The sequence below is a fragment of the Caloenas nicobarica genome, chromosome 6, assembly GCF_036013445.1.
Source record: "Caloenas nicobarica isolate bCalNic1 chromosome 6, bCalNic1.hap1, whole genome shotgun sequence".
NCBI lineage: Eukaryota > Metazoa > Chordata > Aves > Columbiformes > Columbidae > Caloenas > Caloenas nicobarica.
In genome coordinates, this window is record NC_088250.1 from 4,772,040 (window position 1) to 4,788,321 (window position 16,282).

General features: G+C 52.6%; 1 protein-coding gene across 6 annotated transcripts in view; it reads left to right on the forward strand.

Moving 5' to 3' along the window:
- Positions 1-291: 291 nt before the first annotated feature.
- Positions 292-16,282, forward strand: part of NRP2 (neuropilin 2) — an 83,508-nt gene continuing 67,517 nt past the window's right edge. For all 6 annotated transcript variants that reach the window (XM_065637342.1, XM_065637344.1, XM_065637343.1 and 3 more), the window contains exons 1-2: positions 292-669; positions 10,934-11,111. In XM_065637342.1, coding sequence (XP_065493414.1) covers positions 597-669; positions 10,934-11,111 — 251 coding nt within the window. In that variant the 5' untranslated portion in view covers positions 292-596. The remainder of the gene's footprint in view (positions 670-10,933; positions 11,112-16,282) is intronic.

Genomic DNA, 16,282 nt, shown 5'->3' on the forward strand with positions numbered 1-16,282 from the left:
CCTGCTCTCCTGCAATTATTTCCATCGAGTTTTACGATTCCTGCCTGCGCCGCGAGGCCGGGAGCGCTCGGGGAAGGGGCAACCGCGGCACGGCGGGGATGCGCCCGGCGCTCCGCACCCGCGGAGCCGCTCCGCGCACGGCGCTGCGGGCAGCCCGCGTGTCCCCGCGGCCGCGGGCGGGGCGCGGACGCGGGGCGGTGCGCGGGCGCCCCGAGGGGGCGGTGCGCGGGCGGGGGGCGGTGCCGGCGCTCGGCGCTGACAGCCACATGCCGCTCTGCCTGAAAAGGCTGCGAGGCGCCGGCGGGGAGGGAGAGGAGGCGCAGACGGCGCCCCAGCCCGCACCGCCACCGCCGCGCCCCGGGGGATGCCGAGGCGCCGGCCCCGCGGGTCGCGCTAGGGGAGAGGCGCTCCGCCCGCACCGCCCGCCCCGCAGCCCCGGCCCGGGGGAGGCCGCTGCCCCCCGCTGAGCCCCGCCGGAGCCGCTCGCGAGTGGGGCGCCCACGCGGGGCGCGGCGCGCCCGGGGCAGGGAGGCGAAGCCCGGCCCCGCAGCCGCGGGTGGTTGGTTTTTTTTCGCTTCTTTAATTTCTTCCGAAGGATGGATACGTTTCTTCTCGCGTGGGGATTTCTAGGGCTGTGCTTGCCCGGCTCCGGAGGCACGGCGGAGACAGGTAAGGCGTCCCCGGGGCGGGGGAGCCCTTCCCGCCTGCCCAACTTTCGGGTGCCCGGGCGCACGCACTGAGGCTTTGCCCGGCCTCGGGCATCGCGTAGGGAATAAAAGCGGGATCGGCGGCAAAGCGCAGCTTTCGCATTACGGGATGCGGGGGGTTCGTGCGTGTGGCGGGGCGGGGATGGCGCAGCCCCCCGGCAAAGCGCGCAGCGGGTGTAGCCGCGCAGCTCCCACCGCCCGGCGTGAAGGGGCAAGAGGATGGAGCCGCATTGGAAAGTTGCGTGCTGGTTTTTGGTGGGTGCACGGGGAAGGGTAGGGACCAGCCGCATCCCGGGCACCCGCCTCCGGATGCCCGCGGCCCCGTGCCCGGTCGCAACCTCGGGAAACTTTCGGTGGGCAATGAACATCCTCTGGCGGGGAGCGGGCAGCCGTGCAGGGCGGCGCTGGGAGCTGGCGGGGCGGGCGGCAGCACCCGCGCCTTGGAGACACCCTCCGGGAAAGCCCACGGTACGCGCCGGGGCGTCCCGGGAGGACTCGCAGGTTTTGGGGTGCGAGTGTGTTTTTCTGGTCTTTGCTTAAGAGCTAGGCTGGGCTGTCAGGAGGCGCTGGGTGCTGGCATGGCTTCGGCTTGGGGACAGGAGAGGGGCAAGGGCGGGCTGAGGCTGGGCCCAGTGCTCCCCGGCCACTGGCTTTGGGTCTGTCTAATGGGGACGGCACGGTCCCCACCAGAAGCAGTCACTGGAGGAAAAGGATATACCTCACTCCACCGTCACCGCTCTCTTGAGGCTCCTTCTGCGGTCATGAGCTCCCCGGCAGGACAGTGGTGCCAAGCCAGTAGGTGCTGAGCTGTGGGTTTCCCCTCCCGTTAGTCGGGCCTGGGGAGATGCGTCAGACAGTCCACGGGGACAGAGGATCCTGAGCCTCGGGCTGGCCCAGGCAGCATTAGGCGGCGAGGCGTGATGTGCGTGCATCAGTCCCTGCCGTTCCCCCAGCCCCAGAGCCGCATGCCCACCGGCTCCTCTTAGAAAGGGAAGTGGGAGAGTCTCTGCCGCCTGAGAAAGTCCATCTTTTTTGCAGCAGCGAAGCACACGCATTCCCGGCAAACATGCTCTATGTACATTCAGTTGCTGGTGGGCATCGCCTCCTTCCTTATGATTATAAAGGAAAGAAAAAAATCCCATCTTTTGTTCGAGTAGGAAAACAAATGAGTAGGCACTCGATGGGGTGAGGAGAAAGGGCAAAGTCCTGCCGAGTGCAACAGTCTTTTCAGATGGTCCCTGTTACGGATGCAGTGTCTGCTCTCCTGGAGTGGCTGTTGTGGGCAGGCAGATCGGGCTGTAACCTGAGGGTGCGCTGGCCAGCCTGGCTGTGATCCTCTGGCTGCTGAGCGTGTGCCTGTGCCTCTCTGCCTCCCTCCTTCCCCCCTTGAGTGGGCTTGGGGTCAGGAGTTTTAGCTGGGAAGGGGTTTATGAGCCAGCTGTGTCTCCGAGGCCATTTAGTCGCCGTAAGAAGTGTTTATTTGAATGTGGGGTTTTCCCGGCTAAGCAGAGCATCACATGGTGTTGGATCCAGCGAGGAAGTTTCTCCCTGCGGCTGACACCAGCGGTTGTTTGCTGAGACATGGTTGTGCTGCAAACTCGGTCAAATGACTTTATAGCTAGCCCAGCGAGTGAAGGTATGGGGTAATGGGATGTGAAGCTCGATCAGGCTATGCTCAGCTCCAGTAAATTAGCCAGCCTAGTAAGAAAAAACATGCCAGAGGTAGATGGATTTATGTTTCAGTCTGGTGTATCTGAAAGCCTTCCCCTATTATGAAAGTCCCTCTTAAGGCTCCCTAAGGGAGGTTAGTGGAGAGGGGAGATGTATTTAATAGACAATAATATGATAATACACATGGAAAAAGTGCTCGTGTAATATTTCTACAGTAAGAGATAAACAGCGCAGCTGCCAATTTGTATGTAGCCAAGCAAACCCTGAGATAACCATGGAGGGGAGTGGGTGGGAGACCCTGGAAGATAAATCTGAAGGCTGGATGACTGTGTGTTTTTCATCTTCCCGTAAAAAGCAATCAAGTAAGAAAGTAAGAGATTTGAGTGACCCAAGTACTGAGCTGTTCAGATGATGTTTATGCAGCTCGGAGCAAAGCTCACTCTTGAAGCTCTCCAAATAGTTTGCTTAAAAGCTAGTATTTTTAGTGATGACTTAGGAGATGTAGCAAGGTGGGGAGTGGGACCAAAACAAATTGCTGCCAAGCAGGCACACGCTGCACACATACAAACATGAACACACACACCCACGCAAGTGCTGAGTGTAATGCCTTTTGCCCGTTGTGCTGTTAACTCGTCTCTTACTGGGAACAAAAGCTTTTTTAGTCTAGGAACCAGACAGTTGTCAGGAGCATCTCCGAGAACGACTGATAGAAGCTCAGTGGGGGGCTCTGACCCAGGTTAGGATGCTGCATTTTGTTTTCCTAACTTTCTTGCCACAGAAGAATCATGGTGTGTGGTGTCCGGAGAGACAGGCAGGCATATGAGTCCCAGTGGGCTCTAGAGGCGCTTCCTATCTCCCTGCCCTGCTCCTTCTCTCCCCCGGCCCCCTTCCCAGTATTTACTCTGTATTTGGTACCTCGTGCATGGCTGAGAAGGTTAAAATGGGAAAGCAACGTGCTTTGCTGGGCCGGAGAAGGCAGCGCTCCGCGTCCCAGCAGCGTGCTGCTCTGGGCAGGCGGGTGCGTTGGTTTCCTAGCAGAAACCTCCAGTGCTGCCAGGCTACAGGACATGGTGGCCTTGTATCACAGATAGCCTGAGAGGAGAAAGCATCCTTTGCGGGGTTTAGGAAGCTGTCAGGTTCAGATAAGGCTGGGATCTTATCCTGTGGGACCCCCTGTTGTATTAATAAGGAAAAATTAATTTTTAAGCACTGGGATTGCTGCCAAATTATATGACCTCTGACAGACCAGCTGCGCTAGGAAAATAAATCGTCTATATCTGAGACCCGTGATCCTCTGTGAAATTGAAAAAGTGGGTGTTTAGCCACGATGGTGGGGGCAGATTGCAGCAGCCTGAGAGCAAACTGGAAGCTGCGAAACTTGCTCTCCATTGTGCGGCGAAGTCACCGCCACCGTGTCCCTGTGGGGTCTCGGGAATACAGTTGTCTGATCCAGGAAGCGTGGAGGGCTGATGTGCCTGTACACACCCAAGCTGGGGCTGACGGTGGGGGCAGAAGCGGGGTGTGAGCGTTTCCAGTTCTACCCTCAATCTGCACCAGCCCCTTTGACACATTTCTAATTATAATCCACACACAGACAAAAAGGTAGCTGGGCTATTTTCGAAATCCCTGTCTACACCCTGGTGGAAACCGCAATACTAGCAACAACATAAATCAGGGCTGTTGCTAGCAGTGTTGCACACGGCTTAGCGCTACAGTAGCATGGTTTTAATCATACTCAGAATCAAAGGGTCAGTCTCTCCCTGCCTGAGCCAAATCACAATCTCAGAAGGCCGAATCCTGAGCCAGGCTTGATGCCTGCGCAGTTAAGACACAAGCGCAGACACGGAGGAGAGGTTTGTCAGCACGAGGTCGGCAGGCACGGGGCCAAACACTTGAAATCACGACTGGGCTCTGTAACCCTTTATGTGCGCAAGTGGTGCCCGCGGATCGCGTGCGGGAGGACAGCCAGGGTGACGCTGGGGGGACGGGGCCCCGACCGCAGCCTTGGTGAGGCAGCCGCTTCCCAAACGAGTTGGGGAAAGGGATGGGAGCAGTGAGCTGGCATGCAGAATAGCTCCAAGTGTTACCCACAGGGATGGATGGCTGCAGAGACTTTCTGGCTGAATGCTTCTCCCCTTCTCTTCATACTTGATGGGTCAAAGAAAATGGGCCCCAGAGACAAAGTGCTGGGCTCCGGGTCTTTGAAACCTGCCCTGATTTCTCCCCGTGCATTTGAGACAAAGGCCAGGCGTCTGCCCCAGCTGTTGTGGTGGGTCACCCCTGGCTGTGAAGTGCTGTCTGTGTGGGGCTTGGATGCCTGCCTTTCTCTACATCCCTCCTAGGAAGACAGTGAAGCCGAAAGGACATTGTCCTTTCACTCTGCTTATGTTTTGTTGAAGGGCTCCTTTGGACTCTGTTTTTTAGGGGATGCCTGTGGGGAGAGGAGGGAGGAAAACCCCAACACCTTGTGTATGTAGCCACATACGCGCACACTTACTATCTCCCTGATTCCTCATCTCTCGTCACAAGCACACAAACCTATACCTTTTCTCCTACACACAGAGCACCTGCAGTCCTCACCACCTTGCTGCCTGCCGTGCACACGCTCCTGCATCCTCCTCCTGAGCCAGGGCTGTTGCGGGATTCGGAGAGGCTCTGCCAGCCGCTTTGGGAAGAGGCAGCAATAAATGCCATTGCCCAGTGGGGAAAGGCAGGACTCTGTTTCAGAACAGACCCTGACAGATGGGCTCAAAAGGTGTGAGAAAGCTGGGAGGGTGCAGGGGGGAGATGAGAGACGAGGTAGGCTTTTTTTTTTTTTCTTCTTGGAATTGTCATAATAACAATACTAATTAGTATTTCAGAGGCATTGAACACCTTTCAACAAGCCTGAAGCTCTTTAGAGAGGAATCCTAGGTGAATCCATGGCTCTTTCTTTAATGTGTGGAATTAGAAATATCTCTCGCTTTTTCTCCGTGGCCCTCAAACCAGCCTGTTACTGATAGCGTTCACGGGGGTGTTAGAGCAAATTGTTTCATCCCCATATTATTTCCCAGTGTAGTCTATAGGTAGGGCAGCAGGCTGCCGTGCAGGAAGCCTCTACTTTATTTCTGCCTCTGCTCTGAGCCTTCGAGCTTGCCTGAGTCTGTGTTTCCCTGGCGGCAGTACTGGGGAGGTTTCCTCCGAAACTGCCCGATCTGCAGCTCGAAGGTCTCCTGAAGCTGCCACCTATTCCTGGGAGATGGCAGTGTGTTTCTGCGAGACTTCAAACCCTCGGGAGCCTAACGCAGAGGCAGGAGAAGCAGGCGTGATTCCTGCAAGTTCAGTATGCAATTATCCCCCTCCCTCACACGTGCACACGCACACTCACGCAGTCTCTCAAATGATTACCGGAGTAGCCAGGAGTTGTAATCCCAGACCTACCGATTACATTCGCAGGCAAGCTGGGAGAATTGTGTACGCACATATCTATGAAAAGGCTAACACTATTAAGGCAGTTGCCCTATTGGAATTACATTTGCCTGTGATATAAGATGACAAATAACAAAGTTAGTGGAGGTGGCACCATGTAAAGCCAGGATATAAAATCTCAGCAAATATACAAGTTGGGAGGGGGTGGGACCACCAAAACCCCAACTTTTAAAGGTCAAGGTTGCCACTGACTCAAGTGGTACAAAGTGATGCCAGCCCCTGGAAGATGGCTATCCAGAACTGCAGGGGTGGAAATCAGCTGAGCTCCAGTGATTTCAAAGCAAATTACCCAGATTTGCATGCAGGAATTAGCCCTCTCATTTTCCACAGTGAGGCTTGAGTAGGTCTCTATTTCAGGTTTCCACTTAATTCTTCTGTGCATTAACATGGCAAAGAAAGTGCAAGTATCAGAAATCTCCAAATCCTCTCCTCTCTCTTCCTCCTCCAAGACTCCCTTCTTATTTAAAAATAATTTAAAACGATCTCTTTTTGCAAAGGCTCACAGCTCAAATGTTCCATTTGCTGAGCTTCCCGGCATTCCCCTCTCACTGCTGTCCAGCGCTATAAAGTGAATATATTGCATCCCTCCCCAGTTGCCTTAGGAAGTGGTCAAATGGCTGCATTCCTCAGCTGATGGATTGGCGCGTTCCTTTCTTGCTTAAGCTCAGGCAGTGTTTTTATGAGCCTGTCTCATGACACTTTGAATCAAACAAAATCCTAGTTCGGATCACAAAAGCAGACTTAAAATTCTGCTTTGCTGTACCTCTATTTTTAAGTCAAATTTTAGTTAAACTGGTAAAGGCCCTCAAAATGTCCAGGGGGCTTTCCCTGGTTGTGCAAAATCCCAAGATGTGTGTGTGGGTACCCCTCTGGGCTGAAATGTGCCTGTTAAGTGCTTTGTGTTGTTTGGGTGTGTTTGTCCATTAATTTGTTCAGGAAGCCTTTGAAGTTTTATCTTGCAATCCAAAGCAAACACGCTTCTGCTCAAATGATCTGTGCTACTGGGGATAAAATATCTAATCTTATTAGCTTCCTATGCACTATGTCTCTCTCCTTGGCCAGTGGCTAAGCTGTATCAGTTAAATCCAAGGGTTCACATTTGTGTTCCTGCCGTACGGTTTGGGGTGAGAGCCCATCCATGAGAGCCCAGGGAATAAGGCAGGATGAATGTTAACGGCGATGAATCCTCAGCACAAAAGATCTGTTTGTCCCCTCCATATCCATGTTTGATAAAGTGCTTGGATGCACATGGACCTTGACAAATTTTGCTTCCTGAAGAGCCGTTTGACTCTAACGGGACTGAAGCACAGGGCTTACTGCACAAGGGCTTGTGCCAAGCTCAGCAGCTCCAAGAGCAGTGGGTTGTGCAAGGAGAATGCCTTAGATTTTGTATACATCCCTGAATTACATCCCCAAAGTAAACTGAACCCAGCAGACCAAAACACACGATAGTTTTCTGCCCGTGCTACAAGCGCTGAGAGGCTGTAGTATGTGTGTTTGTTGTGAAACGGGCCTCTCTGGTGATGATTATTTTTGTTACAGGCAGAGTTGGCTTTGGTTTCTGTGTTGAAGATCCAACAATAACAGTGAGCCCTGCTCCCCTGGGGTGAGGGAAATCCAGAGGGGTTTAATCGGCAGGAAATTCAAGTAGGAGAACGCTCTGCTCCCGGCCTGAGGCTTCAGCATGCGCTGATGAGCTGCAGAGCTGAAAAACCCCAAGTGTGGGTGAGGTTCCCGGGGCCTGGCTGTTCTTTTCAGGCCCCCCCAAGGGATGACTGCTCATTGCAGCCTGAGGGAGGGAGGCTTCATCAGCCTGGATGTGTCCAGCAGGTCAGGGCAGGGAAAACCCCTCGCAAAGGGTGAGGAGCTCAGCTGCTGATACCCGTCTCCATGGGAATCTGGCGATTTCCCACCCTGAACGCAGCCTGCTCCGACACTGCCGACCTCCGCAGCCTCCGCGGAGAAGCCCGGCTGCTCTCCCGTGTCCTCGCCGTGGGCACCGCGCTCCGCTGGCCCCTCCACCCTGCGGGCTGGCAGAGGCCCCAGCAGTTTGCTTGCGATGCCTGCATTTTGCTTACTGAGCAACGGGATGTCCCACGCACCTGGCAGACTTGGCGTATACTTCAGAATTTAATTTTCATTTTATTAAGTGAATTCAGGGCTGGCAAAAGCTGCCAGAGCCCATTGGCTGCAGAGCACGTCTTGCTTCCAAAGCACACAGCCTGTGCAGTAGCCATGCCACTCACCTTTTTTCTTTTTCTTTTTCTTTTTTTTAAATTCAACACATCAGTTTGAAAGGGCACATTTATGTAGCAGCTTGACCCCCTACTGTGTGCAAAACATGCCTGGTTTTATACAGAAAGCCAGTGCTTGGCGTGTCTGCTGAGGCCAACGCTTTGCTTGTCAGTGGGCACAGTGACAGATTTTTTTGTTGTTGCAGAAGTTTATCTGCTAGGTACCAGTGAATCAATAAAGAAAAAGCCCAACAGAACAATTACAAAGATATTAAAGTCCTTTTGTTGCTTCAGATAACTCTAAGAAGCCCCTATTTCCCTGCTATGCTATTGCCCACCATGTGGCCTGGTGCTGTGCATGGACAAGGCAGCACTGTACTGAAGTAGCCCCCTTCATTTCTCTTGACCTTCCTGGGGAGGAAAGAATGAGAGGACAAAATCCATTCCTCTGAGAGATGCAGATAAGGTTTCCTACAGGTGGAAGGCTTCCTCTGCTGCAGAAAAGTGGGGAAGATTTCCTGGTGGTATCTGGACACCTGAGGGATGTGGCTGGTGCTCCTGGCTGCTCAGGGGTTTTGCCTGCGTGTCCAAGTTTTGCTCCAGAGACCACAACCACAGAGAGCTGAAGCAGGCTGTCCTCACCGGCGACCTGAAATCAGGATAAAGCCCAAGGATTCCCTTAGCTCTGGCTCACAATGGCCTCGCAGGGCAAGGGAGAAGTTTTAAGACCAGAATAAAGCTTGGTTCATACTCCCGAGTTCATTTGTCAGGGAAGAGCTGGAGCAAGCTGGAGCCTAACACCTCTGTTCACATCGCAGTTCCCCTCCAACTGGCTGAGTTGCAACGGCTCACAGAGTGTTCGTAGTGTCTGGTGTGAGTAAGGGGCTAGCAACTTCTGAGTGGTGGGTGATGTTGGTGGTATCAGCCTAGCGGGTAGCATGTGGGTGAAAGCTGGAGAGACAGGGAGGGAATGACGAGGTGTGGAAGGATTGACTGTATTTTCATTGCTTCGAGACTTTGGCCTTTCCAAGAAAAATAATCTGCAGCTTGAATATTTCTCTTTGCTGGAGGGGGTGGACATGTGTGCAAACGAGGTGTGAATTTTTATGAGAAGGTGTGAAAGTGTGTACATGAGTGAAGTGTGAATTACACGTCTATTTGTACATTGATGTCAACAAGTCAGTGAATTTCTTCCTTCCACGTGAATGTCTCTTTCTTTCTCTCTCCTCCAAAGCCCACATAGACACGTGTGTGGGCAAATATGCCTTGCTGAGAGAAGAGATTTGTGCAAGAACGTAGGTTTGTAAATGTTTGTGTGTTGAGCAAGCTCTCCTATGGAACAAAACCAGATGTTTTTTGGTATTCTCTGCTCTTCTGTGGCGGTGTTGCGATTTTTCCGCTCGTATTTTTCAGGATACTTACAGGATTATTTTAAGAAGAAAGAGAAGGCTGCAGAGATGCCTTTGGGTGTGTGAGAGGAAAGTTATTTTGAAGAATGAGTACGTTAGAGGCCATGAAAAAATACGGGGGAAACTGAGACAGCGCTTTTTCGTGGCAAAGGAAGCCTCGCTCCCCCGCGACGGGCCCTGCTGTTGCCCTTGTCCCACACATGGCACGTGCATTTTCTGCCGGCAGCGTGCAGGCATCAGGTTGTTTACTCAAAGTGTTTTTTCCAGGAAGCATTGCTGCCGAGGGGTCCCGCCTGGTCCTGCTGCTGGCGTTGGCTCTGGCGAGAGGAGGGCAGTGTGAACCGCAGGCCGGGACGTCCCCACTGAGAGCCAGCGGACTTGTGACAGCTTGGCAGGGGACGCCCCTGCGACCTGACGGACCCTACGGCTGGTTTTTACCCATTTTGCCGTGTGTGAGGAGGCAATGATGTCTGGGGGCAGCTGTGGTGGTGGCAGGGGAGGGGGACAGCGAGAGGCACACAATAGGGGCCCTGTGGAGAAAGGACTTTGCTGGGGTTTGTAGTGCATTATCAATTGACCTTGTGATGCAGATTTTCCTCCCAGCAAGTAATGCAATAATAAATTTGATTTGCAGCGTTCATGAGATTAAATGTTTTTTTGAAGATGAAATCACCCTCCAGGGCCTGCTCTAACCCGAAGCTGAGAGTGCTTCCTCTGCTCACCACGCAGCCGTTGCCAGCCCTTTGCGGGTTAGCCCCACAAAACCACGGCCGCTGATTATCGCAGTCTGCCGTTCCAACGGCTGCCTTAGCCTGAAAGGGTTTGGGCTGAGATGGGGCGGTGGGGCAGGCGGGGCTGGGGAGGGAGAGCACAGCCAGCAGAGAAGGGCTGTCCTGGGGCCGGGGCAGCTGGACACTGTCCCCAGCTCTGCCACTGGCCGAGGGGGTGAGCTCGGGCTCGCCGTCAGCCTTGCCGTGCCTCAGTTTCCCTCCTTGGGAACGGCAAAGTTTTCTGCGCTTCTGCAGCTGTATCAAGGGTCATACAAGTCGAAATTTTGGCATCTCCTGAGGCTGCCACAGAGCAGCTTGCAAAGGAGGCAAAAGAAGAGATAAAACAAGGTGGCTCCAGATGATGTGATATCAATCTGTCTCTTGCTTTATGGCTCTGTAATTGCCTCGGCAAGAGCATTTATTTCTCTTTTCTGGTCTGTGCGAAGTGTGGTATGTAAGTGTGGCAGGAGGTGGAGGGGAAAAAGAGGTTTGTTGTGTAGAATAATTGTCCTTGCCCAGAGGTTAATATGAAATATTAGAGTACCGAACAGATGTCAGTGGCCTGGAGAATGGCCTTTGTCAGACCTCCCCTGGCAGCGGCCCGGAGAGACCGGCTGTGCGCAGCAATGCCCAGAACCTATTTCAATGCCTCGTTCCCCTCTGTGTCTCTGCAGCTCAGCCGTGTGGGGGCCGCCTGAACTCCAAGGATGCCGGGTACATCACCTCCCCGGGGTACCCCAATGACTACCCCTCCCACCAGAACTGCGAGTGGGTCATCTACGCCCCTGAATCCAACCAGAAGATCATCCTCAACTTCAACCCTCACTTTGAAATTGAAAAGCACGACTGCAAGTAAGAGCCTTCCTCTTCCTCTCTAGTACAGTCACCTCCTCTTCCCACTTTGCCTAGCAGTATGGGCCTCATGCTTCCTTGTATGTGAATACAAGCATCGTCCTGAGCCCCCATAGGGCTTCATCGCGTTGCCTTTCGGGGGCAAGTGTGGCTCTACCAACTGGGTGGTTATAAGATGCTGCTTTGGATATATAGGATGAGCCTACTCTGCATTGAGCTGGCGGTTCTTAACTCAGCCCAATATCACCTGAAAGCAAAAGCTAACAGGTTTTCAACCTGAGTTTGGCTTTGGTTACAAGGCAACTTGTTTTTCTCAGTGTCAAAGTGGCCTCAGTGTCCTTTTAAGCCATGGTGGGAGAGCAGAGCAATTTCCTGGCATGTAACTAGGCAGAGCTATGGCACAGAGAGCCCTAGGGCTGGAGACCCAGGCTGTTTGGGCTGGATCTGACTCTCCACAGTGCTTATTCTGCTGCATTTCGTAAACTGGGGGTTTGGTTCTGTTTGCCTTTTTTCTCTTTTCTTCTAAGAAGGGACTTGGAAACTAGATGTCCGGAGAAAACAATTAACAGCTAGTAAAGAATAATTAACGGCATCAAAGGGCACTATAAAAGGCTGAGTTAATAACATGGTCTCAGCAGACATATAAACCTGTGTATTTAATCTGGAATCCACAGGCAGCTACAGGGATACCTGAGCTGTTTAGGAGCTTGGGGTCTCCTAAAACGGGCCTGACGCAGCAGTCTTGCCAGACACACTGGTCCTGTTGATTAAAAGGAGGTTATATATGGAGAGGGGAACTCTTTGCATAAAGGACAGAGGGACAGGGGAAGCATTTATGGGACTGTAGAATCAGTCCTGTGGAGAACAAAGAATTCAGCATGGGTTTGATGAGGTACTGAAGGTTATGAAGTGTAGAGCTGGGTTCTTAGCTACCGTAAATCAGCGTGGCTTCTCTAAAACTGCAATGGAGGTGTGCCGACTGATGTCACTGGGCATCTCATCACCCCCTACAGATAAAGCCTGGGCTAATAAGGCTTTGAGCACCATGAACTCTCCCTGAAGTCACTATGTGTGCAAGGCATTTAGCACTTTGCAGGAGTTTGATGTGGGCACGGATAAACACAACAATGCCTTGGCAGTGCATGTGAGAATGATGGTTGTTATCAGATTTTGTTATTGCTTGTACAAGCTGAATTGTATAGCCTTCTCATAGCTAATGTGGTTGCCCCAAATTACGATAATAAAAGCTTTATAGGCCTGTATTTGCAGTCTGTGGAGTATGCAACATGTACTGGGCAGGGCAATGTTGTGTGCTGGGCAGGAGGGACTCCAGCTTCTGCCTCTCCAAGGTCTCGGGCAAGCAAAGCCAGGTTGGTCAGAGAGCCAGAACTCCCACGGGCAACCTGGCCTTTTCCTCCATGTGTAGGAAGCTGTCAGTTTTGGCTCTGAGCACCCTGAACAACCTCTGCTTATGTTTTGCTGCCTGTGAGAGAGCAGAACCTGGTCCTGAGCTGCAGGTGGTATGTGCTGGAGGGGCTACCTGAGAGCTGGAGATGTTGTCCCCTTGCTGCTTTCTACCTTATCATGGCAGATCTTCTGAGCGGCTGCTACGTGGTCTCGCCCTTTCCCTTTCTGTGTGTACGTGAACACAGGGAGCCTTTAGTTAAAGCAGAAAGGTTTGAGTTGGAGGCGTTTGGTCCCCCATGTGGGATGTGAATGGTGGAGTGTTTGTCAGGTTCTCTGATTCAGTTCAGCTCCTGCGGCAACATTGCTCTCTAGAAACCAGGTATTAACATCAAACCTCTGCTGAAAGTGAAGTTTGCCTGCACCTGTATCCCCTCAGCTGCCACCTGTGTGCAAGAGAAACAGGGCTCATCCACAGGGCACTTGGGCTTCCGCTGGCCACAGGTGTGCGCTGGGAGCGAAGCTGATTTTGGGAGCCTGCAAAGGAGTAGGTGTGAAAGAACTTCATGGACAGTGGTTGATACGAAGGAAAACCAAACAGGTGAAGACAGGAGAACAATTTATTTTTTGTAGGTGGCCTACCAGAAGGACGCAGGTAGTAACACTGTGTAATGTTTTGGCATTACGCAGCGCGAATAGGTGACTATCTAGTAATAAATCTCATCAGAGCGTTAGAGGGTATTTTATGAAGAAACAAAGGCCTCATTGCAGCTGCAGGTAGGAACCTTAACAGGAACAGGAGTTCAGCATCAAAGAAACACAGTCTCAGGGCAGAGCCCTTCTTTTGACATCTAATCATTAATATAGAGCACATTCGCACAAAGGTGACAGGCTGATGAACCCCCTTGTGGCACTTTGTCTCTGAGCAGACAAGGTTCCCCCTGCTCTGGTGTTGCCAGCTGTCAGAGCAGGACCGGTCTGTGCTTCCAGCTGCCAGAGCTAAACACCGTAACCCCTTCCTCTGTTGCTTCTTCCTTCTACATCTTGTTTTACCTTATTAGGCTAAAGTTTCTCCCTCATAAAGCATAACATTTACATTCCTAAACCCCATTCTAAGGCCTACAAAAATATCTGCAAAAGTCTTCTTAGTTTTACTGTGTCCTTTCTGGCCTTCCTCGTATCTGCTTTAGATTTCCCTTTGGGACGGGAGGCGTTTCCTCCTGTGTTTTGTACCATTCCTGGCACTCTGGGGACTTCTGCGGAAAGGTCAGTGATTTCCCCTGGCCAGGCAGCTGGCCGGAAAGGTCCTGTGTGTATAATAATTCCACGTGAATACCTCCAGAAAAACTGCAGATAGATGTAATTTTAGAGAGAGGATGGACAGTGTCTCTGGCTTTGCTTACAGGTGTTTCACCGCATATGGAATCAAAACGATTCGCTTTTTGAAGGCACAGCGTCAAATGTATTTACAATACGAAGGAATGAATTTCATGAGCTTTCCAGTTTGGAGGAAAATCCTCTTGCAGACCACAAGTAGCAAGGGCTGGCTGCTGCAGACCCGGCCTCTCGGGCAGCCCTCCCTGCCTGGAGGGCAGGACCATCAGCCGGGGATGCTGCCCCATCCCCGAGGTGGCAGCCAGGGGTGGCTGCTCGGTGCTGATTGTTGCCATTGTCTTTCTGGAGACACATCTGGGCTTATTATTTGGCTGTGTCCAGCTGCATTAAGACGTAAACGCCCTCCCCCCCTCCAAGAGTAATTTGGTGTAACTGAAGCCCCAGAACATATTTCGCTCTCTTCATCTGTGCTCCGAGGAAGCGCCTTACTCTGAAAGGCACTTCAGGTTAAGAAAATTTGCCGCCTCCTGCAGTTTTGGCTCTTGTGTGGCGGCACAGCAGGGATCCCTGTTGGAGTATGGGACCCAGGCTGTTCTTCACGCTGTCCTGCAGCCGTGGGGCCACAGTGAAAACGTCACAGCCAAGAGGGAAGTTTGACGTTCTGATAAAAGACTTGCCAAACTATTCGGAAATAACTGTAATAAATAGCCTGTCTGCTCACCGTTCCTTACTCTCCGTGCTGCGAGCACAGCTGTTGCTCGGGCGCTATGGCCCCACGCCATGGGTATCTGCTCTCTGGAGAGGGAAGTGACAGCCGGTGGAAAAGAGCACACTGCTGCTGCTGTGGCAAAATGCAGCCTTGTGTGTGTCAGGGTTGATTTGTGATCCCAGGAGTGACCTGAACCGTTTGCAATAGGTGTGCAACAGGGGTGGCAATCGTGTGGTCACGTCGCTGAGCTGCCCGCTCCCTCCTAATTGCCATTTCACTGTTCTGTCTGCGCTGCTTGCTTGGAAAATCCAAGTCAGAAACCTCAGCTCTGGGTGAATCACTGCATTTATAACCACCTTTTCCATTCGTGCCTCCCCACTGCTAGGTCTCTCTATGGACTGCTAAAAGCTCCCTCTCCAGGTTGGCCACTGACTGTGCCGTATGGTTCCGCCAGGCTGGGCAGAGCTGCTGTTGAGTGCCGGGACGTTGCTGTGCACACACGGCAAACGCACGCTCCCTCCAGACCACAGCAGATGGGCTTGTGCTCCCCCTGCAAGCGAAAGACCTTTCAGCTGAGTCATAACATCTGCACCAGAGGAACGTTATTTAAAAAACAAACAAAAAAAACCAAACGACGAAACACAACCCGACTGATAATCAGACTGTCCCGGGAGGGTTTCTGTAGCCCTTTCCAACACAGGCTGCAACTGGGTTGTGATGGGTGGGATCCGTGCCTGGGGAGGGTTTGGGGGCCTGCTGCTGTGGCTTGCAGCCCCCTCTGGTGGCACATGCCAAATGCTGGCAAAGGTTTCTGGAGGCAGGGGCCCAGGGTTTTAAAAACAGGCAAGAGATGGCAGATTAAAGACAGTCCCGAGCTGCACAGTCAGGCTCTTCCTCCTGACTTTGGCTCCCCATGTCAAGCGTGGGGGGTTTCCAGAAACAGGAACTGGGACCAGTGTAATGAGGAAATTTATGTGGTTGTCACTGTGACCTCGTAAGTGCCACCGTGGTGCCACAAGAGTTGGAAAAAAGTTCAGCCTCCTTGTGTGTGCAGGATACTGGGCAGCCATGGCAGGAGGTGCCCCTTCTCCCAGCCTGAGGGGCAGAAGGGACCAAGGTTTGGCAAGGAAAGACCCCCACACGCTCAGCACCCCCCTTACAGAGCACTGCCCACCAGGGCACACGGGCAGTGACACGCTGCTGTTCCTGGGCCACACTACACAGGGTCAGTGAAGGCTTCTCGTGGCAACGTGGCCATCTCCTATGCTCACAGGAGGCTGGGCACTGGCACAAACCAGCTCTGCGTCCTTCCTAGAGAGCAGCAGAGACGCTGGCCCAATTCCCTCGCTCAGGTGGCGGGGGGAGCTGCAGTAGTTGGCCTTGCTCTCTTGACCGTGTCCTTCAAACAAGAGCATAATATTGCAAGAAGCTGTCCTTCATCAGTGAAGGTTAAGAGTAGACAAGGCAGCAATCATGGACAGCTAATTAGTAAGTGCTTTGAAAAGTATGCATAATTAGCTTATTAGTAAACATTTTAGAAACAATGCAGTTCATCTTGAGGTTGGTAAAATGCCTAGAAAATAGGAAGGTGTTTGGAGCACTGCAGAATGCCAGGGTTTGTGGGGGTTTCTTTGCTGGGATGTGAGGGGAAGTGGCTGCATCTCGTGTAACACTGGTGGAGTCCAGCTTTAACTTTGCAGAGAGGGGAAGTCAAAGATGAGAT